At 40.8% G+C, this 24,408-nt stretch overlaps 1 protein-coding gene across 1 annotated transcript in view; it reads left to right on the forward strand.

Annotated features, from left to right (window-relative positions):
• Positions 1-24,408, forward strand: part of ARHGEF26 (Rho guanine nucleotide exchange factor 26) — a 140,857-nt gene that overhangs the window by 98,380 nt on the left and 18,069 nt on the right. Inside the window, 1 exon segment of the mRNA XM_020988927.2 lies at positions 2,211-2,365. Within this exon segment, the coding sequence (XP_020844586.1) occupies positions 2,211-2,365 (155 nt within the window).

A 24,408-nucleotide genomic window follows, 5' to 3' on the forward strand; every position in this document is an offset into this window, starting at 1 on the left:
ACCTTTTATCTATCTATCGACCTGTCTATTTTTTTTTTGTTTGCTTGTTTTTTTGGCTAGGCGATGGGGTTAAGTGACTTGCCCGGGGTCACACAGCTAGTAAGTGTTATGTGTCTGAGGTCATATTTGAACTTAGGTCCTCCTGAATCCAGGGCTGGTGCTCTATCTACTGTGCCACCTAGCTGCCCTTATCTATCTATTTATTGCTTAGCAAATAATAAGCATTTGATGAATGCTTTTCATTCATCAACCTTTTTGTATATCAAAGTTATGTTTTGGCTTTTAGATAATATCTTTTTCTTCTTCATTTTGATGTTATCCTCATTATCTGAAGCAGTAAATTTCATCTCTACATTAGCAAACTTTAAGGCAAGTTATTTATAATCTTCCCCCACCCCCAAGTAATAGTAGAGAAATGATGAAATCTATTTTTTCCATTAGTTTGTACATTAAAATGCATTTTTTTTGTAAATGGAGAATCATTTCAGATTTTTTTTAAATGATGTTTTTGGTTTTGTTTGCCCTCCAGACCATCCTGGGGATGCATGCTCTTGTAGATAAGACATTTATCATGGGTTTTTTCTAGTATTTTACTGCTCTGAACAGGTCTAAACTCAATCAAGAGTTCTGCCTTAGGCTTTGGTGTGCATGAGCTAGTCAAGACCTTGAGGTGATCTGATTCAACTCCTTGCCCTCAGAAGAATGTCTAAGTCCCCAAGCAAAGGTAGTCATGCTTTTGGTAGCCAATCCCAGTGGTTCATCTCCCTGAGAGTCGCATAGATTTTCCTAACATCCAGTGGAAATTTCTTCTTATCTAGTCCTTCACAAATGATAGAATATAACTGACTAGTTACCCTCTTGTCAAAATGTTTCATATTCTTTGTCTGTCTCATCAAACTTTATCTCAGCCTTCTCTTTTCTAAACTAAGCAGTTACAATTCTTCCAAGCTTGTCTCCTAGGCCAGTTCCCACCCCCCTTAACTATATCTATCAGGCATCTCTGCAAAGTGATATTTGCTTCTAAGATGATCCATATTTTGTTACTCTAGGCCTTGGACTCTAAGGGTTCTTGCTTCTTTAAAGAAATTTGTTGTTTTTTTTTTTCTCTCTTCTCCTTCCCATCAGTTTGTTTTGGCAGTATACCTTTTGTATGTTTTAAGAAATGAGTTCTCAGTGGTTGGAATTTTCCTGTGGTTTGAAAGTTTTCCAATTTTTTGAATTTATCAGTATGTAATTCCCTGGCTCTGGCCTGTCTTATATGAATAGAGTGGTTTATTCTGGAAGAAAAAGAAAGTTTGGCCTCTGAAGCTGGGAGAGGGCATGTTACATTAAAGGATTGAGCCCCCATGGGAGAAACTACCATTTAAATTTAAGAACAGGAGTTCTCAATAACATAACCAAATGGATATATCATAGGCAGACTAGAAAGGGATATATTCTTTTACATTGTTCATTAGTGAAAAGAATTGCTTACACCTTTTCAGCATACAAAATAACAGCAGACTGTCATTTAAATTTAATGGTTCTTACCCTGGTTTGTACCATGGATGCCTTTGGCAATCTGGTGGAGCCTATGAAACCCTACTCAGAATTATGTTTTTAAATGCATGAGATAGAATATATAAAATTACAAAGGTATTCAATAATATTGAAATAGTTACCACATTTTTAAAGAAAAAAAGAGTTCATGGAACTCAAGAATCTCTGTTTTAAATTTTATGTATCGATTCTATTATTAACCAATTTATTTCTTTTCCCTCTAGTGTGCCTGATTTGACATGTTCACATTTTTATTAGAATTTCATTTATTATTAGAATTATTAGCATTTGATTGCTAGAGTGACCACAAGGGTGGGTTAGGTGGCTTATCTTTTTGAGATTTTTTTTCCTCGTTGGTCAATAGCTGGGTCACCTTCTACTTGACTGTGATATCTTCTCAATGGCTTTTGATTGTACTGGAAAATGCCTCCAAGCTTGTACCTTGTTTTCTTCCTTCTCTGCTCAGAAGACAGACTATGCCGGCCACATTTTATTACAGTGTTGTCATCACAATCCCCTTCCTAAAACACTTGGGTAGCTCCTACTGACCGAGAACGTTCTTCTCGTAATCTTAATGTGCATCTCCGGCTGTCATGTTGGTTTTTATTCATGTTGCTGATGGCACTAAGATGAGACTCACACACTCATGTTCTTGTTCATTTTTCCCCTAGCCGTTCCCCTTAGTATCATCCTCTCGCTGGCTGGTCAAAAGGGGTGAACTGACTGCCTATGTAGAAGACACTGTGCTTTTCTCCAGAAGGACTTCGAAACAGCCGGTTTACTTCTTTCTCTTCAATGACGTTCTCATCGTCACAAAGAAGAAGAGGTAAGGGATGATTCTTTGAACATGAAGTGCACTCTTTCAGCAGGCAGCGAGGAAACACTTGTGAATTGATTGGCCGCTTTTCAGGTAGTTAGTGGCCAAGCCACTAGTTTTGTCCTTGTGGTTTTTTTATACATTAATTTGAATGAAAAATAAATTTTAAAATTTCACTTGCTGTCTTTAAAGGTGTTAAGCCTTGAAATTCTGATTGGAATATATGACTCATAGGTTCAATTGTAAGGCAATTTTTCTTTCTTTCTTTCTTTCTTTCTTTCTTTCTTTCTTTCTTTCTTCTTTCTTTCTTTCTTTCTTTCTTTCTCTCTCTCTCTCTCTTTCTTTCTTTCTTTCTTCTTTCTTTCTTTCTTTCTTTCTTTCCTTCTTTTTTCTTTCTTCCTTTCATTTACAGAATAAAATAAGCAACTTCTAACACTAACTTCTGAGCTTCATCTTTTTTCAAACTTAAATCATCCTAAAAACTGAAACTAAATTATATAAAAGACCAATTCAAACCAATGGTGGTATTGCTAGATCCCAAATTTCTTCTTTGAATTTTGGATTCACTACCAGTAAGTTTTATGGTTGGAAAGACATCAATTCACTTACCAAGTAGTTACATTTCTATCTCCCTATCTGAGTTCTGTGAGTGCACAGTGTTCCAGGGGCAGGGATGTTACCTTGAATGACAACGTCAGACTCACCAGGAAGAACTTCACACCGACCCATTCCTGCATCAGTTCGGCACAACCCATGTCAGGGTCTAGGAAACAATATCTCACACCCCCGTAGAGAGATAGTGGGCCTTATGTATCATCTTGCCTTGAAAACCCCAGAAAAGGATGTGGCCCCAAGAAAGGCACAGCTGAACTGGTAGCATCATGCTTTCTTCTGTGCTGGAGGCAGGAAGTTTGGCATCATTATATTGGCTCTCCCATCATCTGTCCCTCAAATGAGGTATTATGGAAGAGTATACAGTAATTTTCATTTATATGTGGACAAATTTAATTAGATTCATTTCATAAGTGCCTGCTGCATACAAGGACATGCTAGGGGGCTGGGGATAAGAAGTTAAAATGATAATTTGATAATTACCCTCAAGGAGTTTACTTTTTGCTGGGGAGATACAAGGTAGCCTGGGAGGGGAAAGAGTATTAATAACTGGATCAGGATGTGGAATTATCAGGGAAGTCTTCATAGAAGAGGTATCATCTGAGCTGATCAAAGATGAGGAAGTCAGCGTATGAAATCACAGAATCTAAGATCTTGAAAGGAACATTTAGAAATCATCGAGTTTAATTACCTAATTTAATACTTAAGGAAACAGGTCTGTGGAGCTAAGATAGCTTGTTCAAGGTCCTTAAGCACTTGACTAAATAAAGGAAGTTCACCTCTTACATGCTGCCTTTTCTGGGTGACTCTGGGTGACTCCTGAATATAAGGTTCTTCTCCAATGAGACCCAGAGCATCATAGGATCATAGATGCAGAGATGTAGGACACCTCAGAGAAACAGTCCGGTGTTCTTGTTTTATAGAAGAGGAAATGGGTTCAGACAGGTGATTGGTGATTTGTCCACGGTCACGTGGGGGCAGAATGGGATCTGATCTCAGATCTCAGGACTCTACTTCGGTGCTCTTTCCACAGCCCCAGGCTTTGTGGGCCAATATGGTATATATTAACTCAAATATATGTTTTAATGCATCACCATATCATTAAATTTCTCTTTAAATGACATTTTGCATCTTCATTGTTATGTCTTCCTAGATTGAAAACAAGAGCAAAAATTGTTTAAAAGTTTTCTTTTGCTTTCTTTTTGCAGCTATGCTAGAAATTAATTTTAGATAGTTGACTGCCCCATTAGAATTTTAAAAAGAAAAACAAAAAAGCTAAATAAATTTTATCTGCTCCAAAATATCCTAATGTGGCAATGATAAACATTGAAATCCCTGGTAATTGTTTTTCTTACTTAAGAAAATGTGACTGAATTATCTCCAAGGAGACATTATTTCTTTTATCAAGGGATTTTAAATAGCTTTAGTAGCTAAGTAAAAGTTATAAATAAAGATTGGAAAAGAATGATACATTTTATGTTTCCATGTTATTTGTTGGTTTCCTATGAGATATTGTGATTCCCTGGCTCTGTGGAGAGGGGCGGGGATGTAATTATATGTGTCTCGGCAGAAGTCAGAGGCCTCCACTCCTGATGTGTTCCAGCTGTTAAACTGTTAAAACTTTGGTTGTTTCCCAAAAGGGCAAGTTAGTCATGTCTGACTCTTTATGATCCCATTTGGGGTTTTCTTGGCAGGGAAGGGAGTGGTTTGCCATTTCCTTCTCCAGCCCATTTTACAGATGAGGAAACTGAGGCAAACAGGGTTAAGGCAGTTGCCCAAGGTTGCACAACTAGTAAGTGTCTGGGACCAGATTTGAATTCAGAGAGAGGAGTCCTCTTGACCCTAGGCCCAGCACTCTATCCACTGAGGCACCTAGCTTCCCAAGTTAGTTTAAAAACATTTTTTTTTAATTTTGAAAAGTTAGTTTTAGTCTAACTAAAAAACTTAAATTTAGTGATAAAATCATACATTGATACCACAAATATAGAGTTTTAAATAAACACTATGGATTAATTTTCCCCACCAATGTCCTATCTATGGTAAGGGGGTATTGCAGAGTTGTCTAAATCTGGAGAATAAGCTCTAGTAGGTTCTACCAAGTTAGCTTGGCACATCCTGCCTCGCCCTGATGGAGACAGACCAGAACCCTGAACCCAAGAGCCTTGGGAATCCAAGGCTTTCAGGCAATGCCCTCAGCCCTCATCCCCTTAGGAAGCAAGGCCTACAGAGATGCAGCCTGGGCCTGCTCCTGCAGGGGCTACAGCCACATCTACTGAAGACCCAGGAAAGAAAGCTTTTGTCATCAAATGGGCATCCATCAAATGGGTGTCCAATGGGTCATCGTCAGAAATGGATGTGACTTGATTTGCAGAAGCAAATGAAGAGAGATTGCTGTCTATTTTGCTGCTACTTCCTAATGGCCATAGTGCCTTTCCATCTGGCTTACAGCTAAAATATATTCTCTCATTGGACTGTAAATTCCTCGAGAACAGGGACCGTCTTTTCTATTTGCATCTTTCTATGCAAATAGATTCTTCTATTTGTGGGAAGCATCCTGCTTTATATACAGTAAGCACTTAATAAATACTTTATTCCTTCATTCATCTACTAACTTAAAGAAAGGTTGAGCTCTTCATTGATAGATGGGAGTATCGCCATGACAAAACGACTTATTGTCCATCAGTCAATAAACATTTATTGAGCACTTACCAAGCACTGTGCTAAGTAAGAACTGGAAAACTGGGGATACTGAGACAAAGGCATAATCCCTGCCCTCAAAGAGCATACATTCAAATGGGGGAGACAAGGTTCAGGAGGCAGAGGAGAGAGGGGAGAGCATTCCAGAATGAGGGACAGATAGGAAAGGGTGTGGAATATGGAGAGGGAATGTCATAGACAAGGAGCAGTCAGAACGCCAATGTTGTGGATCATAGAGTACATGGAGGGAAGTCAAGACCATATCACCACCACCATCATCCACCCTCACCTACTCAGTAATCTCCAATGGCTCCTTATCACCTCCAGATCAAATACAAAAGGCTCATTAGGCATTCAAAGCCCTTCATAATCTGACCCGTTCTACCTTTTCAGTCTTCTTACACCTTACTCTCCTCCATGTGATCTTTGATGCAGTAACACCAGCTTCCTGGCTAGTCCAATGAACAAGCTCCTTCATCTCTTAGCTTCCGTCATTTTCTCTGGCGGTGGGTCCCTCATGCCTGAATGCCCTCCCTCCTTATCTCCACCCATTGACTTCTCTAGATTGCTTTAAATCCCATCTAAAATCCTACCTTTGACATGAAGCCTTGCCCAATCGAAATCTAGTGCCTGCCCGCTCTGCATTATTTCCTAGTTATTCTGCAGATAGCCCACTCTGAATTATTTCCTAGTTATCCTGCAGATAGCTTTGTACTTATTTATTTACTTATTTTCTCCCTCATTAGATATCTTTTGCCTCTTCTTATATCCAAGCTCTTAGTACAGTGCCTGGCCCATAGTAGGAGCTTAATAAATGTTTATTGACTGACTGATTAGAATGTTTAAGTCACTCACAACTGTTATTCTAGAAGTAGTTGGACCAAAATGTCCCACATTTAAACAATTTTAAACTTATATTTCTGTTTAAATTTGAAGTATCCTATTCTGTTATGCTGACCAGCATTGTTCTTTAAGTGATGTTATCTCCTTGTATCTACAGTTGTACATTTAACTATTTTGGGCTCAGACCAAAAGAGTTAATTTATTTGAATTGAGAAACTTCCCAAAGGGTCACAAAGACCCCATAGCTGGGTTGGCTGCTGGTGCCTTTTGTTTTAAGCTAGAACTGGAATTTACTTACCTTTGATGAGTAGTTTGCCATATTTCTTAGATGAGTATTTTGAGGCCTGAGTTGTTGAAGGCTTGGATGTGTGCTCATGGCAAAAGTAGCCCGCAGATGCTAGATAAGAAGAAGGGCCTGAAAAATGTGTGATATTCACAATGGTGTTTACCTGAGCTCTTAGGAAGGCATTCGCAAATGCTTTGCATGCCTTAAGCACCACTGAAAGAGATAACAGCAATTAAGATAGCAAGGGTGACTTAGCTTTGACCGTGAAGGGAAGCTGAAAAGGGCAAGGTGAAATTCATTAGTCAGTGTTCTGGCATGCTTCTGTCCAGTTATGTCCCCAGACGGTTTGAGGTCTCCTGCAAAAAATGTAATGAAGGGATCCATAAATATTTGTAAATTGTAGGGAATTTTTTTTTCCATCCCTCAATGAATAAATGGGGATTACCGTAGTAATAGTAGTAGTAATAATGGCTAATGTTTATGAAGTGCCTGCTATGTGCCAGGCACCGTGCTTAAGCACTTTACAAATATCATCTCATTGGATCCTCACAGCAATCCTGGAAGGGAAGTCCTGTTATTATCCTAATTTTACAGTTGGGAAAACCGAGGGAAACAGAAGTTGAGTGACTTGGCCCCAGGATCACACAGCTAGTGAGTATCGGAGGCCACATTTGAGCTTAGGTTTTCCTGACTTTGGGTGGATGGTGCTGTATTGATGATGTGTTTTGCCTCCGATTAACTCGGTGCCACTTTCTGACTTCTAGAACCTAAAAACCTTCATTATAGTCCTTCAAAGCATCCGGGAATATGATGAGATAACAAATTTAGCATCCTAGGAATTGGATCTAGCATTGCTAAGTTCTGTTAAGGCAATCTTATCATGTAAAGGAGCAAGAAACTCAACACCAAAGTATGTTATTCAGATCCAGAAGTTGTAGCAGCTTTTACTCCGATGATGAGAGAGAAGGGGGATGTCAAGTCAGGGCTTTGCTACTCCCTTGTTCCCCATTCTTTTTGCTGTACTCTCCATGTAAACCAGGGCTATGTGAATGAGTTATAAGTTCTTACAGGCTGGGGACTGTCTCACTTTTGTATTTGTAGACCCAGGGTCTGACAGTGCCTGGCACGTTATAGGCACCTAACAAATTCTTGTTGACTCATTGATTTACTGTCCTGTTAGACCTGGCTTCTAGTGCTGGGTCTTTCCCTAACTTTGGGCAAGTTACTTCCCCTTTGTGGATCTGTTTCTATAAATCTCATATATAAAATAAGGGGGAGGGATGTCCTAAATGATCTAAGGTGCCATCCTCTCTAAGAGTCTATGGTTCTGAATTAAGTGACTGCTCCTCAAGAAAGAGTTAAGTGACAAGTTTAGAGGAATAATGAGTGCTCAGTAAATGCTTCTATATCAAAATTAGAACTTATTCTGACTTGGTCTTTTGGGATTTCTTTAGCCCTGGGTCTCCAGTGTATAAAGAAGTTAGGTAGATATACCTGCTGATATTTGGATTTACTCATATTTCATCTGTTGAGTCTCTGCAAGTGGGACTTAAGTTCATAATATGGGGATTGTCATTTTTTCTGACTCTGTGAACCAATCACAGTTATCAGTACAGAATCCTATGACACTTTCTCCTATCCTCCCCACCTTTAATGTCCCTGCATTTGTTCCCATAATGCATAAATCCTTTAGTAAAATGTTTCTTTTGGAAACCTGTTTTGGCTTTAATCTTATTTTTTTTAAAGTGAGAGAAAGGAAGGAAGATAGGGAGAGAGGAAGGGAAGAAAAAGAAAAAGAAAAAAAGAAAAAAGAAAGAATGAAAGAACCCACATACTAAGAGAAAGGAAGGAAGGGAGACCCACACATATACTGAGAAAAAGAAGAAAGAAAGAAAGAACGAAGGAAAAATGAGGGAAAGGAAGGAAAAAGAAGAGAAAGAGAGAGAACCCACAAGCATACTTTATGTGGTCATCCTCTGTGTTTATATCCATTCATTTCTGCTGTTCTGTTATTTTTTAGGAAGCTATCATCTGCTTACCATTCTTTGTAACCCATTGTGGGGCTACCAGACAGCTTTTTATGTAATGGAAGCTTCATTGGTGTTCTTGAGTGATTGGTGCAGGCTGCATAGCCTTGCCTATGGGAATGCCACTGACATCATGATCTTTCAGCCTTCCTTCTGTCTGTTCTTCTCTGGTATTTTTCTCCCTCTTTGCCTGCTCTGCCCCTCTCACAAGAAAGTGAATGCCATCCCCTCCAGCTTCCACCAGCCCCTCCAGCTTCCACCACCCACTGCTTTAGTCGAGCTCAGCTGCCATGTGTCTTCAATAGTTTCCAACTGTCAGGGAGATTTTTATGGCTCCTGGGAAGAGTTTCTTGGAGGAAAAATAGCTTTCTGCCAAGAAGAGTAAGCGTTACAGTGACCAAGGCCTCCCTGAAAGAGAAATAGTACTTGCATGTGGCTACCTGGGCTCTCTGGAGAAGGACTGTCTCTAGTGTTTGCCCGGTGAAAGAAATATTAAATGGTGGTAGAAATGTGAACTCCAGGCCCATACGAGAGAGTTTGGAGAGCGAGCTGCTTCCCAGAGTCAGAGGCAGAGAATATCCTGTGGAAAAGCCTTATTTAACAGAACTTAATTGGACCCAGATTTCATAAGACTATTCTAGTCCCTTAAAAATGAAGTATGATGTAGCAGAGAGAACTCTGGGCTTGGAATTGGAGAAAATGGATTCGAATCTCAGACCTGACAATTAACTCTGTGAACAGGGGCAAAAGTCTTACCCACTCCGAGATCCTGTTTTCTTTATGTAACATTGTCAGTGTAGGACAGCAGAAGGGGCACAGATTTGCCCCTCATATCTCACCTCTGATTCATCTTAACTGGGAAACCTTGAACATTGTTTCTTCTCTGGGCCTCAGTTTCCTCATCTGAAGGGTTGGACTTGCTGAACCTCTCAGGACCCCACTAGTTCTGATTCTAGCATCTGGGACATTCTCACTATTTGCATCAGAGTTGTTGTGAAAAAGGCCTTTGTGAGCTCCAGAGTCCTGGATATGAGAGTGATGAAGGAGTTGGTTGGTGTTTGAAATCTGACCTTCAGGAGCTTTGGGCTTTGGTAAGTTGATCCCTACATTAAGCCAGCCTGACCTTCAAAGCAGTGAAGTTATAAGCAGGTAAAATCTAATTCTGCCTGATTTTATGCCCTGGCATGTTAGTGGGTCTTAAACCTTACAATATTTGTTATGGTGTGGAGATCGCTGGGTGTCTATATCTTTTTCTGCATACTTGGCCTGGAAGAATTGGTTCACTCCTTATGAAATGTATGCAAAAACGTAACCAGATTTTCAAAATTTATTATCTTAATTGGATATAATGATAAACTAGAAAGAAAAGTCTATAAGTATAGACATTTTTTTTTAAATTTCTTACTTATACCCCTATCCCCTGGAGGTTACTTTTATCCTTTCCATTCTGGTGGAAGAGCAAATAACAACAACCCTTGCATAGACAAGATTTCTTTGTTAGTGAATGAGAAAATCAAGTCAAATCAAGAAGCATTTGAGTGTTTTTTCTCATTGTTCAGTCATGTCAGACTCTTCATAACCCCATTTGGAGTTTTCTTAGCAGAGACATAGAAGTTGTTTGCCTTTTCCAGTTCATTTCACAGATGAAGAAACTGAGGCAAACAAGGTTAAGTGACTTGCTCAGGGTCACACAGCTAGGAAGTATCTAAGGCAGGATTTGAACTTGGGTCTTCCTTGACTCCAGGCCCAGCAGTCTCCACTGGTGCTACCCATTTAAGTATTTACTATGCTAAGCATTGGGCATACAAAGAAGAGCAATGAGACAGTCCCTACCCTCAACGACCTTACATTTTAATGGTGGAAAGACAACACAGAAAAGGAAGATGGGAAGGAACTCAGTGCCTAAGGCCTCGGAGAGGAGAGAAGGAGTGAGCATGAGGCTGCTCTGGGTATTTCCTCAACATGGAGGCTTCAGGAGGATCTCACCAATCAGAAGACAGGACCACAGAGGCAGAGTTGTCTTTCAGAGTATGTATGTAGATCTCTGACTATCTAAAACAACACCTCATTGCTTGATGGAGGACAGCCCCAAGTCTTTGAGGAAAATCCAGTGGACCAAAGCCTCAGTGGAGAAGAGGACAATTTAATGTTAAAGGGTGAGGTGTTGAGCAACCAAAGTGCCAAGAAGAGAAGTCATTGAGAAGGAGAGTTGTGCTGACCAGTTCCCCTAGAGTCCTTGATGGTGAGGGGAGGCACTGGAATAGCAGTTACCAAGATGAAGAAGTGGGGAGACCAGCGGCATCTTGTCGGGTCCTCAAACCAGATGTCAGCCCCCTGCAGCAAAGCCCCATTCACCCCATGCTAGTTACGGCTCTGGTTGTACACATGACTCCAATTTCTCCAGGATTCTCTCCAGCCTCTGACCAGCCTTAGAATGTGATCACGGAATGCAGAATGCCCACTTCCGCAAGAAATAGGCCTACAAGTTTGGTTATTTGGCCTATGGATATTCAGTAAATCATACTAAGGTTTTGCAAGTTGTTATTATCCATAAGGGAAAATTGGAAACTACTACTAAGCATATTTGCAAATCTATATTTGGCCTCTACTTGGGAGGATAGGGAAGCCATTAAATTCCATTTTGTGAAGTTTCCTTCCTGCAGAAATCTAAGAAAGAGGATTTTTCACTTCCTGACAACTGGCATGCTGTAAATATTCCACAGATAGGGGATGACTTGAGCATGAGGACAGGACAGGTTTCCACGTTGAAAGTGTATTATTTTCTTTTATCCTGCATCTCACTAAGACATGGCATCAGAAGTTTCGGGAACATAAGTTAAAACTTGTGTTTCAAAGGTAAAGAGGGTCCGGATGGCTACAAGGGTCCTGGAATGGATCGCTAGAAAGGCTGGCTCTGCGCTGGAAGCCAAGACCCCAGGGGTCCGTTCCTAATCCTCCCACCCCGTGTCTAGGTCTTAATCTCTTTGGCTGTAAGCTGGACAAAATGAAACTAGCCAATGGGCAGAGAGTGGTTTGGCCTCAGATTCTGATTCATTGGGATTCTTCTTGTGAGAACTTTGCCAGAAGTATATAGACACTGAAAGTCAAAAGGCTCATTTATGCCCAGTGCTTGGCAGAGAGTAATTAATACCTGTGTGTTATCTGTCTTGACCCAATTAAGAGACTCTCAGTCATGATCTTTATAGAGCTATAGAATTGGAATGGACCTTGGAGGTAGTAGGACCAGAGGATTATCATATAAGGGTTTAGAGGCCGTGAAGTCCAAACCACACTCCCTCTTTTTACAGAAGAAACTGAGGGTAAGAATGAGGTTAAGTCACTTGCTCAGGATCACACAGCTCCTAAGAGTCTGAGGCAGGATTTGAACTTAGGACCTCTTAAATCTGAGCCCAGCCCTCTATCAACTCTACCACCTTGCTGGTCCCACCTGTGCCTGTAGCATCAATTCCATCTATCACATTCCTAATAGGTGGTCATTCAACACCTGCTTGAATACCTTCAGTGATAATGAGCTCCCTACATGAGGCAGTTTATGTTTTAATGGCTCTAATTATCAGGACATTTTTCCTCATGGTGAGCTAAACTGAAGATTTGGATTGTAACTCCTGGTAACTCCATCCATTACTCTTGCTCCTAACCTCAGGACCTAAGCAGAATAAATGTGTTCTTTCTTCTATGTGTCAAGTATTTCACGACAGTTACCATGCATTTTTATTCCGTCCAGATTCATGATTTTATTGTTGTCAGTCAGTCAATCAGTCAGACATGTATTAAGTGCCTTCTGTGTGTCAGCCACACTGCTAAGCACTTGTTATGAGAATTTGCAGCGATAGGGCAGGCACTATTTCTCATTTTACCAAGTTTCAGGAAGGCATTGAGACATGGGATGCTTGGCTTATGGTCAGACAGAGACAAGGCACTGACCCAGATCCGGGAGGCCGTTGGCCCACAATGCCTCTCCTTTTGTGACCCTTAAACCCTAATCTCTACATGTGAACTGGGGTTTTTAGAATTAGTTCTCCCCTCCCCCAGTTCTTTGCAGCTGAGACTTCTTTACCAGAGCCAGACGGAGCTGCCCTCCTTCCCAGAACAAACGACTTCCTCAGGATGTTAACTTGAAGTGTTCTCTTAGTTGATGATGTCCAAGTTTAGATATTCTGAGCAGATTAAACTTGGTCATCACTTCAGCCGAAGGATTTCTGAATTCAGGGCAGTGAGACTGGACAAAGTGTGGGCAGAGGAAAAGAAGAAAAATAGACTGTCTGATTTTCTCATTTCCTTTCCTTTTGGCAAAGTCTCTTGACCCATCTTTTTCTGATATTGCTGAAAATAATGAAATATCCAGTTTACTTTTTTTTTTTAATCATGTGCGTGTTGAATGAACAGAGATTCAGATGGATTTTTATGGACTGGAGAAAGCGCTCATTGGCCTAGTAGCCGGGTACCCTGGATGTAGCATTTGGCAGGAAAGCCACTTAACCAGCAAGGTTTATTAGAAAGGGCATGGAATCTAGAGGCAGAGAACATAGGTTCAAATCCTGCTTCAGATGCTTTCTACCTATAAGACTTTGGCCGACATTGCTTCACCTTTAACCCTGGCCTCAGTTCCCAGAGGTGAAATGAGGGATTTGACCAAATGATCCCAAGGTCCTTTCCAGCTCTCGAGCTATGAGGCTGTGCTTACACTGCCTACCTCAGTCACTTAATCAGCAAGTGTTTAAATAGTGCTTACTTCTGGGCTCTGTGCTAAGCTCCAAGATACTGACAAAAAAGAAGACAGAGACAGAGACAGAGAAAGAGAGAGAGAAAGAGAGAGAGAGAGAGAGAGAAAGAGAGACAGAGAGAGACAGAGAGAGAATGAGACCCTGTCCTCAAAAAGCTTACATTCTAAGGAAAGAGAAGACATTTGCCTATGTAAGCATATAGAGGATACAGGGGGGGAAATGGAAGTCATTTTTTTTTTGTGGGGGGGAGCACTAGATACTAGGAGGAGCAGGAAAAGCTTTCTGTAGAAGAAAGTGAAGCTTGAGCTGAGTTTTGAAGGAAAGTAGGATTCCAGAAGGGCATGGGCATGGGGTGAAGAGGTAAGATATTCCAGCCAGCAGCAGAGCCTGCAAAAGCTAGGAGTTGGGAGATACAAGGTCTCCGGCAAGGGACAAGAAGTTGCCAGTATGGCCTGACCAGAGAGTGTGTAGGAGGAAAGAATGGGTATGAAGAAGGGAAAGGCAGGATGGAGCCAGGCTGTTGTGTGGAAATCAATCTCTAAGCCTTAAAGCCCTTATTATAATGTGAGAGATTCTATTAAATGGGAGTGTTTAAGAAGATTGAAAATATATAATATCGTATGCATACAGATTTGAATGTCAAAGTTAAACACCAAAATTAATGTGACTCCTTTAATAAAATGCATAATTGTTGGTAAGTAGGCCCAAATGGCAAAGCATTCATGAAGATAACGCCAGGTGGCAAAGACTCACGCTCCTCTAGTGACTTCAGGTTTAGTAAGAGCTTTCTTCACAGCAGCCAAGGTGAGGAAGATACAGCCCAGTCAATACTTCCCGAGGCAGCTACAGCTACTAGATGGGATAACTGGGGACTAAACAGGAAGATGTATATGGTGGTGGAGGGAGGTTGAAAGAATTCGTGCAGCTGCTCAGCCTTCCCCAGATATGCAGTAGATAAAGCTCTGGGCCTGGAGTCAAGAAGACCAAATTCTATTTCAGACATTTACTAGCTGTGTGACTCTGGGCAAGTCGCTCATTTTCTGTCTGCCTCAGTTTTCCCAGCTGCAAAATGGGGGTGATAATAATAGCACCTGCTCCTAGGGTCGTTGTGAATAGCAAATGAGACATTTGTAAAAAGCTTAGCAAGTGCCTGGCACATATTAGGTGTTAAATAAATACTTATCCTTCCTTCCTTCCTTCCTTCCTTCCTTCCTTCCTTCCTTCCTTCCTTCCTTCCTTCCTTCCTTCCTTCCTTCTTTCCTTCCTTCCTTCCTTCCTTCCTTCCTTCCTTCCTCCCTTCCTTCCTTCCTCCCTTCCTTCTTTCCTCCCTTCCTTCCTCCCTTCCTTCCTTCCTTCCTTCCTTCTTCCCTCTCTTCGTTCCTTTCTCTGTGTCACCTGGAGGAGAGCTTCACAGGATCAGGGTTCTAGCTCCTTGTAGACAGGGATCAGGGGGGTTTAGGGCTAGAAGGGCCATCTTGTTATACCTAGAGCTGGCGTCTAGTCACAGAACCATAAAGTTAAGAGGTCTGAGGGAACTCAGAGTTTAAGTGGTCTGATTTTTTAATTTCACAGGTGAGAAAACTGAGGCCCAGAGATATTAAGTAACTTGCAAAAGGTCACACAAAATATCGGAGATGGAATATGACTCTAAATTGGGTATTCTTAATATTTTCTGCCTTTGGCAGAATGGTGATACCCATAAAACCCTTTCTGAGAATCATGTTTCTTAAATGTATAAAATAAAATGTAGGATTACTAAGAAAACCAATTATATTGAAATACACACACACACACACACACACACACACACACACACACAAAACAATTTCATGGACCCAGATTAACAACCCTTTGGTCTAAAGCTAGTGCTTTGGGGAAAAAGACATACAGGTGGTAAAAGGGATGGGGGAGGGAAGGGGGAGAAGTTTGGAATCCTTTCCCTTTGACTAATCTAATGTTCTTTCCACTACACCGATCTATGATTATTTCCTCCTCAATAAAATGTTTCAGGCAACTGCCCACTTTGTCTTCAAAGTCTTGGAGAGGATTTTCTTTATTCCTCTGAAAGTATCTGAGAGAAAAATTCAATGAGGTGCTACCCGCTAACATTAGATTCCCCTAGAAGCTTCCCCACCCACCCCTATAATTCCTGTGTGTCTCTCTCTTATTGAGGAGGGTGTCTTCTTGGGTGGTTGGCTTGTAGAAGCAGCTGTAACAGTGGGAGATTGGGGCCTGGTTGGGACAGAGTCTGGGGCAGTAACCAGGGGCTGTTTGAACTCATGAGTCATGAGAGTTTCTGTAGAGATGTAGTTTCTTGTGAGGCATCTCTTTCTTCAAAATGGATCCCAAAGAGCCACTTACTTTATGAGCCAGTCTTTGTCAGTATTTCTTCCATTTCTTGCAATGTGACACGCTCACTTTGGTAAACTTTCATCATGGTGGCTCTGACAGAGTGAGGAAGCCTGAAATGAGACACATTCGTTTGTCAATGTCACGTGATGGATGGATGGATGGATGGATAGACAGACAGGTAGACTGGGTGGATGGCTGGAAGGACAGATGGAGAGATAGAGCTAGAATTTAGGAAAGATTTACTGTTCCGGAGCACTGTACTAGTCGGCCTTAGAGGAGCTGGTAAGAGGGAGTGAGAAAAAGCAGAGGGGTAAGCACAGGATCGAGATGACTCGATAGTAGTAGTGAGGAAGTCTCAGTCTTGGCCGGAAGAAGTGAAAGCTCATGTAAAGCCAGTGTCCCAGGGTGGAGTCCAAGGTTAGGGGTGGGATGGAGATAAGGATGTTCTTGGTGTTGAAGAAGAGGCGAAGATGGTTGGGATAGCTCATGGATAAAATGATGGCGTCAGGATTCAAAACCTCTCCAGGTCCTAGAGCACCAGTAAAGCTGATTCACTGCTCTGACTCATTTGCTTGGAATGAATCATTGTGCTTTTTGCAGGATGTCATCCACTTTAAGGACACAGTGTTCTTTCTGTTGGGCTTCTGAGGAATGTCTTACCATGCCTTCACAAATCATCTTCACCTCTTATAAACTTATTACATCTTCAACATGAGAAACATGAGAAAGACACAGCACTGTGTCTAAAAAAAGACTGCCCTATTATAACTCCAGTAGCTCCCTATCAGCTCTGAGATCAATTGTAAAGTCTTGTGTTTGGCATTCAAAGTCTTCCTAACTTGGCCCCTCCTACTGTTCCAGTCTCTTATAACTTATTCCCTCCCCCCCCCCACCACATACTCTGAGATCCTGGAACGTTGGACTTCTTGCCGTTTTTGCCATGAAACGCCCCTTTCATCATCCTCCGTGGGGCATTGCGCTGGCCTGTCCCCCCATGCCCGGAATACTCTCCTTCCTTATCTCCTTTTCCTGCCCTCCTGGCTTCCTTCAACTAAAATCTCACTTTCTACGGGAAGCCTTTCCACATCTCACTTAGTGCTAATACCTTCCTTCTGGTGATTATCTTCATTTGTTCTGTGTGTGTCCTGTTTGCATATAGTTGTTTGCATGTTGCTCCCCCATTAAACTGTGAGCTTCATGAGAGCAAAGACTGTTTTGTGTTTGTTTGTTTGTTTGGGTTTTTTTTACTTACTATTCCCAGCCCCTTAGCACAGTGCCTGGCACACAGTAGGTCTCTAATACATGCTTATTGTCTGACTGGAGGTTTTCATAAATTGCAAGTTCAGCAAGTCAGTAAGTATTTCTTAAGTACGTACTCTGTGCCAGGAACTGTGCTAAGGGTGGGAATGAATATAAGCAAAAAGTAAGACAGTTCCTTCCCTCAGGGAGCTTCCATTCTGGTGAGGGAAGACTACACATGAGGAAAAGAAAAAAAAACATTTATATAGAGCCTACTATGTGCCTGGCACTGTGCTAAATGCTTTTATATGTATTAGCTCATTTGATTTTCCCAACAGCCTTGTGAAATAGGTGCCATTATTATTGTAGAATTACAGCTGAGGCAGACAGAGGTTAAATGACTTATCCATAGTCTATACACAGCTAGGACATGTCTCAGGCTGAATTTTAATTCATGTCTCCCTAAGTCCAGGCCCAGCACTATATCCTCTGTACCACCAGCTGCCTGAAAGGGGCAGGGGAGGTAGGAGTTAATGGTGTGGCCCGGATTAGGTAGGTTCTATAGACCATACTCTGTCCTAGTCAACCACATGTTTTAGAAAGACCATTGATGGGGCAGCTACACGGTACAATGGATCGAGCACTGGCCTTGGATTCAGGAGGACCTGAGTTCAAATCCAACTTCAGACACATAACACTTACTAGCTGTGTGACCCTGGGCAAGTCACTTAACCCTATGGCCTAACTAAAAAAAAAAAAGCCATTGAGAAATAGAAGGGATGGGCCAAAGGTGGTGACAAGGAGGGTGAAGGGCTCCAAGATCACATTATATGAGAATCACTTCAAGGAGATTGGACTGGAGAAGGTGAGGACATGACACATAGCTAGTATTTGAGCAGTGCCCATCTAGTGTGGTGATTGATGAAAAAGGTTCAAGAGATATAATGTCTGGGTAATTTAATCATTTTATTGATAGGGCCAGCATATTATTAATAAAAGGACGGTCATTTGGCCCTCTCTCTCTCTCTTAGACCAGAGATAATCCTGGTGATGGGTTTACAGTTTACATGCCCTCCAAGAGTAGGTGTTCCTGAGGGGTGGCAATCAAATTTGATTAGTTATCGCAATGGGAGGTGGGCTATATGAGGGGCTCAATAGGACACCAGTCATATTTGGACTATCTCTATACCCAGACCACCCCCAGCCTTGAGTTCGTTCAAAGAATTTATGCCTCACCCAAACCTGAGCTGAACACAATAGCTACCCTACCAGAGTGGAGTCTCAGTCCAATCTCATTGTCAGTAAAGTCCTTCAAGAGACTGAACTTTTAAAATCAGGACTTTAGAAAAAAAAGGGGGGGGGACTCCAGATCTCCCCAAATCACTGATTATTAATAATCCTTTCTCTCACTAGAAAGGGGGAATAGATTTAATCCACTTGGTCCTAGAGAACATAAGTATAAGTTACAAAGTAGATTTAGGCTCTATTTATTTTTATGTATTTTATTTATTTTTATAATATATATGTATCTATATATCTATAGCTATCTATCTAGGAAAGCCTTCCTAGAAACCCCACAGGTATCAGTGTACAGTGGGCTGTGTCAGCATCTGTGGGGTCCCCATAGTTAGAATTCTTCAAGCAAAAGCCTGGCCACCAGGTGGTTGTGTTGCTGAGGGGATTCTTCCCCAGATCCAGCATGTATGAGGTAGAAGCACTGGGGGCCCTTCCCATTTGGAAGGCCTGCGAAGTGAGAAAGCTGAACTAGGAGGTCTCTAAGGTTCCTTTGTACTATCACAGAATTTTTTGTTTGAAGTTCTAAATTCACAGAAAATCCATCCCAAGCCTTAAACTGACTCCAGTTATTTGCTTTTTCATGGCCCTTGACCCTGTGTGCATTTCATAAAATGTAGCCCGTTTTAAGTACATGGTGTTCTAAAATGTCTGACTGCCCAGGTGATTGCACGTGACTCAGATCCTGTGTAAAAACCAAACGTTTCAGAGGCCTTGGTCTTAAACTTAAGAATTTGAAGTAAGAATCCACATAGTCTGTCTTCCAAGCTTACAGGCAGGGAATATAACCCATATCACGGTGGGGTAAATCAGGGAAGGGGTTCATAGAATCAGAGGCTCGGGGCGTTAGAGCTGAAGAGAGCTCTGAGGCCATCCAGTCCAGCTCCTCTCATTGGACAGATGAGGAAATCAAGGCAGAGAGAGATTAAGTGACTCGGCCAGGATGATCCAAGTAATAAGTGGTACAGATAACAATGAAGGCAGGACTTGGACCCAGGTCACCTCAACTCCTCTAAGTCTTGTGCCCTCTGCAGGAGAGGTCTGGGGCATCACAGACATGGGGGTTGATTTGATGACTATAACCAGAGAGAGTAGAAAGCAGAGATGGGTCAGCCAAAAGGATATGGGTACAATTGTAGGCAGATTTGAAGAGGGCCTGGCTGGATGGTATGTGAATGTGGAGCATGGTCTGCTTTCTAGCTCTAGCTAGTAGAGATGGTGGGCTAAGTGGATTAGTTTTAGTCAGTTATTCCACAATCATATGGGCTGGGCTCTAAGATTAGTGAATTCACGTGAATCAATGTAAATGGTGAATTTGGCCTCTTTAGCCCCTCAAAGGTCAAGCAGATTTCTCAATAATATTGGCAAGTGTTTTATCTCATCAAGTACATAAGATAATGCTAATAATGGCTAATATATATATATATGTATGTATATATATATGTATATGTGTGTATATATATATATGTATATGTGTGTGTGTGTATATATATATATATATAAAACCCTGGTATTATTATCCACATTTTATTCCTTTTTGTTTGTTTCTTTGTTTTTACTTTTTTTGGTGAGGCAGTTGGGGTTAAGGTCACACAGCTAGTAAATGTGTCAAGTGTCTGAAGCCAGATTTGAACTTAGGTCCTGACTCCAAGGCTGGAGCTCTATCCACTGTATTATCCACATTTTACAGAAAAGAAAACTGAGGCAAACAAAGGTTAAGTGATTTAAACCATGTTCACAAAGCTAGGAAGTGACTGAGGAGAGATTTGAACTTAAATCTTCCTGAGTCACAGAACAGCTACTCTGTGTGTTGCCACCCACTACAAAGGCCAGATGTCTGATGCCCTGATGGTCTGATTTCAGTTGCTCTTTCTAGGCATTCCCTCACATTATGTGGTGAGTGGCTCATTTCTGAATTGAGCTGGAATTTGCATTTGCTTTGGGAAATTTACCAGTTTGGTGGATGATACAATGGAAAAAATGATGGATTTTAGATAAATTATGAATTTGGAGTCAGAGGACCTGTGTTTTGAACCCAGAGAGAATCCAACAAACATTTAAATTCCTGCTGTGGATGAGGAATGATGCTAGGCATTAACAACTGCATCTCAAAAGTTGACCTGAAAGTTCTTTTCATCTCGGAAATCGACAGTAGGTAACAAGTCGGTAGCTGTCCTTTCATTGGAGGGGATAGTCATGTGTGTAGACATATAATTGTTTCCAACCATCACTTGTTGGCTTTATCCGTGTGTTCAAAAAGAAAGAAGGAAAAATAAAAAGAACCTGAAAAATGTGTAGTAGTATTTTAAAGAACATTGCAGTGGTTCAAAAAGGCCGATAAAGGCTGGGTTACAGCTTTGTTCCCAATCAAAAGAACTTTGTAATTGTCAGAAAATTGATCGTTAGAATTAATTGATCTTCCTGGCTTCTTGTTGTTCAGTTGTTTTTCAGTCATATGTAACTGTTCATGACCCCTTTTGGGGCTTTTTTGGCAAAGTTGCTGGAATGGTTTTCCATTTCCTTCTCCAGCTTATTTTACAAATGAGGAAACTGAGGTAAACAGGGTGAAGTGACTTCCAGCATAGAGCTAGTAACTGTCTGAGGCCGGATTTGAGCTTAGGTCTTCCTGACTCCATACTCAGTTATTATGCACTGTGCCACCTAGCTGCTATTCTGGCTAATGACCACCAAAAGTTCAGTAAATTGAATATAATTGAGATTTATTTTGAATGAGTTAAGGACTTTGGAACACACTGGGGCCATCGCTTTGAACACCAGGGTTAGAAATGTAGAAGCTGATTATAGAGGTAGAGCAATAATTAATCAACAAGAAATTGTTCGAAAAACCTCTCTGTGTGCTTGTTACTTATGGGCAACGTTGAGAAGCATGTGAACAGGTCTCTAATCTCAAAGAAGTTCCATTTTAGACGTGGGAGCTAATACCTGTACATATGAAAGAGTAACTCACAATTTGTGCATTGGTAGGTGAAGGAGCTCATATTTTGTCCTTGAGTGAGTGTGGCCTAGGTCAACAAGACGAGATTTCTTTACTAGCTCAGGACCCTGCACAAATCATTTAACCTGTATGTGCCTTATGTATCTTCCTAAGAGTTATTTATTAAGTCATAGGTAACAGACTCCACATGTAAGAAAATGAATGAGAAGTAGAATATAAGTCACAGACATGAAGTGCAAAATTCTACTAATGGCAGCTAGGGTGGTCCAGCAAAGCCTGGTGGGGTAGTTAGGGTTTGTCGTAAGCCCAGAAGGGTGGGTAACGTATTGGAGAGTGGGGAAGGCATTGTCTGTAGGAGAAACAGTAGTAGGCAAAGACACAGAAGTAAAACATGACAAGGTATGTACCTTTGGGATGGAAATCAGCTTTGGCTGATTTGGTATTGATTTAGTATTGAAGGCCAAAGGATTTATTTAGAGGAGGAGCAGTTGAGATTGGAAAGATGGGATCCTAGCTTTAGAGCATGGAGTCCAACCCCCTTGTTTGACAGATGAGGAAACTGAGACCCAGTGAGACGAAGGGTCTGCAGGCATTAAGCACAGTGTCTGGCACCTGGTATGCACTTAATAAGTATTTATTGAATTAATTAATTAATTAATTAAGCATCGGAGGTCAGAATTGACTACAGCTTTTCTGGCTCCAGAGCTGGGGCCCTGTTCATTATACCACACTAATAAGGGGTAAATAGGGAGTAAAGCAATGAGGACTCATCAAATGTTTTCAAGATTTAGCTAAAAAAAAGAATTAAAAAAGAGATTGTAGAAGTTAGGGAGACTGGTGTGAAGGCAGTTGTTATAACAGCAGAGTCTCAAAAGGTGATTATCAAATAATGTGAGCATCGCAGACAAGAAACAGAGGTGAGTCCGGTTTTGAAATTCTGGTTTGGTTTGGTCAACTGAAAGTGGGAACTTTTAGTTGTTTTTTTTTTTATTCTGAATGTAAACTGCAAATAAAATGAGTACGTTTTACAGGAAACAGAAGATTGTGAATTGAAACTGTGAGTCTCTATTTTGCTTTTCCTTTTAAGTATAAAATAAATTCAATGTATAACTCTCAGAGTTCCTGGCTATCTCTTTCCTTCTGTACTTCCTTTTCTTCTCCTCTGTGCTTTTTTCAAAAATTCATCACTTACATTACCCTTTTCTTTTTCTCTTTTTTTGTCAACCCTTTCACAATTTTCCTCTTCTTCTTACCAGGCCCCCCATTGAAAAAGAAAACCCTTATAGAAAATACATATAATCAATCAAAACAAGTGTCTACATCAGCAGTGTCAAAAATGTTTGTTTTCTTCTGTACCCTGAGTCCATCATCTCTGTCAGCAAGTGGGAAGCATACTTCATTATGGGTCCTCTGGGATCCTGGTCATTGCATTGATTAAAGCACTTAACACATTTCAAAGGTATTTTCTTTAGAATGTTATTGCTGTTGTATAAATTGGGATCTTGGGTCTCGCCACTTAATTTTTCATCAGTTCATACAAGACCTCCCAATTTTTATGGAACTCTTCTCTGCGTCGTTTTGCAGTGCAATAAATTGATGTATCATGATTTATTCAACCATTCACTAATTCCTGGATACCCTTTAGTTTTCAATTATTTGCTTAAAAAATGTATTGGTATAAATACTTTTGTATGCATGCGTCCTTTTCCTCCTTTTCTGATCTCTTTGGGGTCTAGGCCAATAGTGGTATTACTGGTCCAAAGAATGAATTTTTGTGTATGGTTCCAAACTGCTTTGCAGAATGGCTAGGGCAATCCTCAGCTCCACCAGTAGTGCACAGGTGTGCCTGTTACCTGCATCCCCTCCAACAGGTTTCATTTTGCATTTTTTACAACCTTTGTTGAGCTGATGACTGTGAGTTGGAACTTTTGAGTTGCTTTAATTTGCATTTCTCCACTTATTCATGATTTGGAGCGTTTTTTTTCATATCGTTGTTGAGAGCTTAGATTTCTTCCTCTAAAAGTGCCTGTGCTTTTCCTTCAACTATTTATTGATTAGGGAATGAGTCTTTTTCTTATAAATTTGAATCAACTCTTTGTATATCTTGGATAGGAAAGCTTTATCAAATGGGATAATATTTATACAGTTCCTAGCACACAGCAGGTGTTTAATAAATGCTTGTCCCCCCCCTTTATCAGAGAAAATTGCTGCAAAGGCTTTTTTCCCCCCTAGAAATAAGGAAGTTTATGGAAGAGGGGAGAGATGAGTGTAGGTTTATTTAGCTTTTCTTTAGTTTAGGTGACAGTAGAACCTTCAAATACAAATAAGTGTTAGAAAGTAGTTGGGCATATGGGAGTAAATTAAGGTGAGAGGAAGGGAGAAAGGAAAGTCTAGTAATTCAGAAAGTTTGGAGGGAAACCATAGATAGCAATAGGATGGTCATCATCAAGAGAAGGAAGGTTGCTGAATATTTATTCAGGATAAGGGCAACTTATTCATATTTCAAAGTCAATGGGAAAGGAGTCAGCAGAGATGGTGAGAGAGATTTAAAATATAAAAGAAAGAGTAGAATTGACTAAAACTATCATCTTCAGGCCATACTCTGAAATTTAATGTTTGTTTTTAAAAATCCATCTATTTTTATGTTTATTTTAAAAATCATCCTGATAAAATTCCCATTGTAATTGAATAATCTAATATAATAGGGAGCCGATCTCTGTGATATTAATGACCTTACTCTAATGCTAATGACCAATTGCTATAGTACTAGATACCAGTGGCTGGACTGTCACAAATAAGTGACTTCTCTGGTCCTCAGTCTTCTCACCTGTAAAATGAGTGGATTAGACTTTGATGACTTCTAGCTCAAAGTCAGTGATGCTCTGATCCAATGGGGGCTGGCCCAGAAGAGGTTATGTTTAGCAGGACTGGGGAGAGAACAGTTCCAGTGTTGGTCCTTGGCTAAACTATGAGGTTGGCAAAGATTCTGAGAAATCAACGTC

Source organism: Phascolarctos cinereus, unplaced genomic scaffold (genome assembly GCF_003287225.1).
Source record: "Phascolarctos cinereus isolate Bilbo 61053 unplaced genomic scaffold, phaCin_HiC Scaffold_7;HRSCAF=346, whole genome shotgun sequence".
NCBI classification, from domain to species: Eukaryota; Metazoa; Chordata; class Mammalia; order Diprotodontia; family Phascolarctidae; genus Phascolarctos; species Phascolarctos cinereus.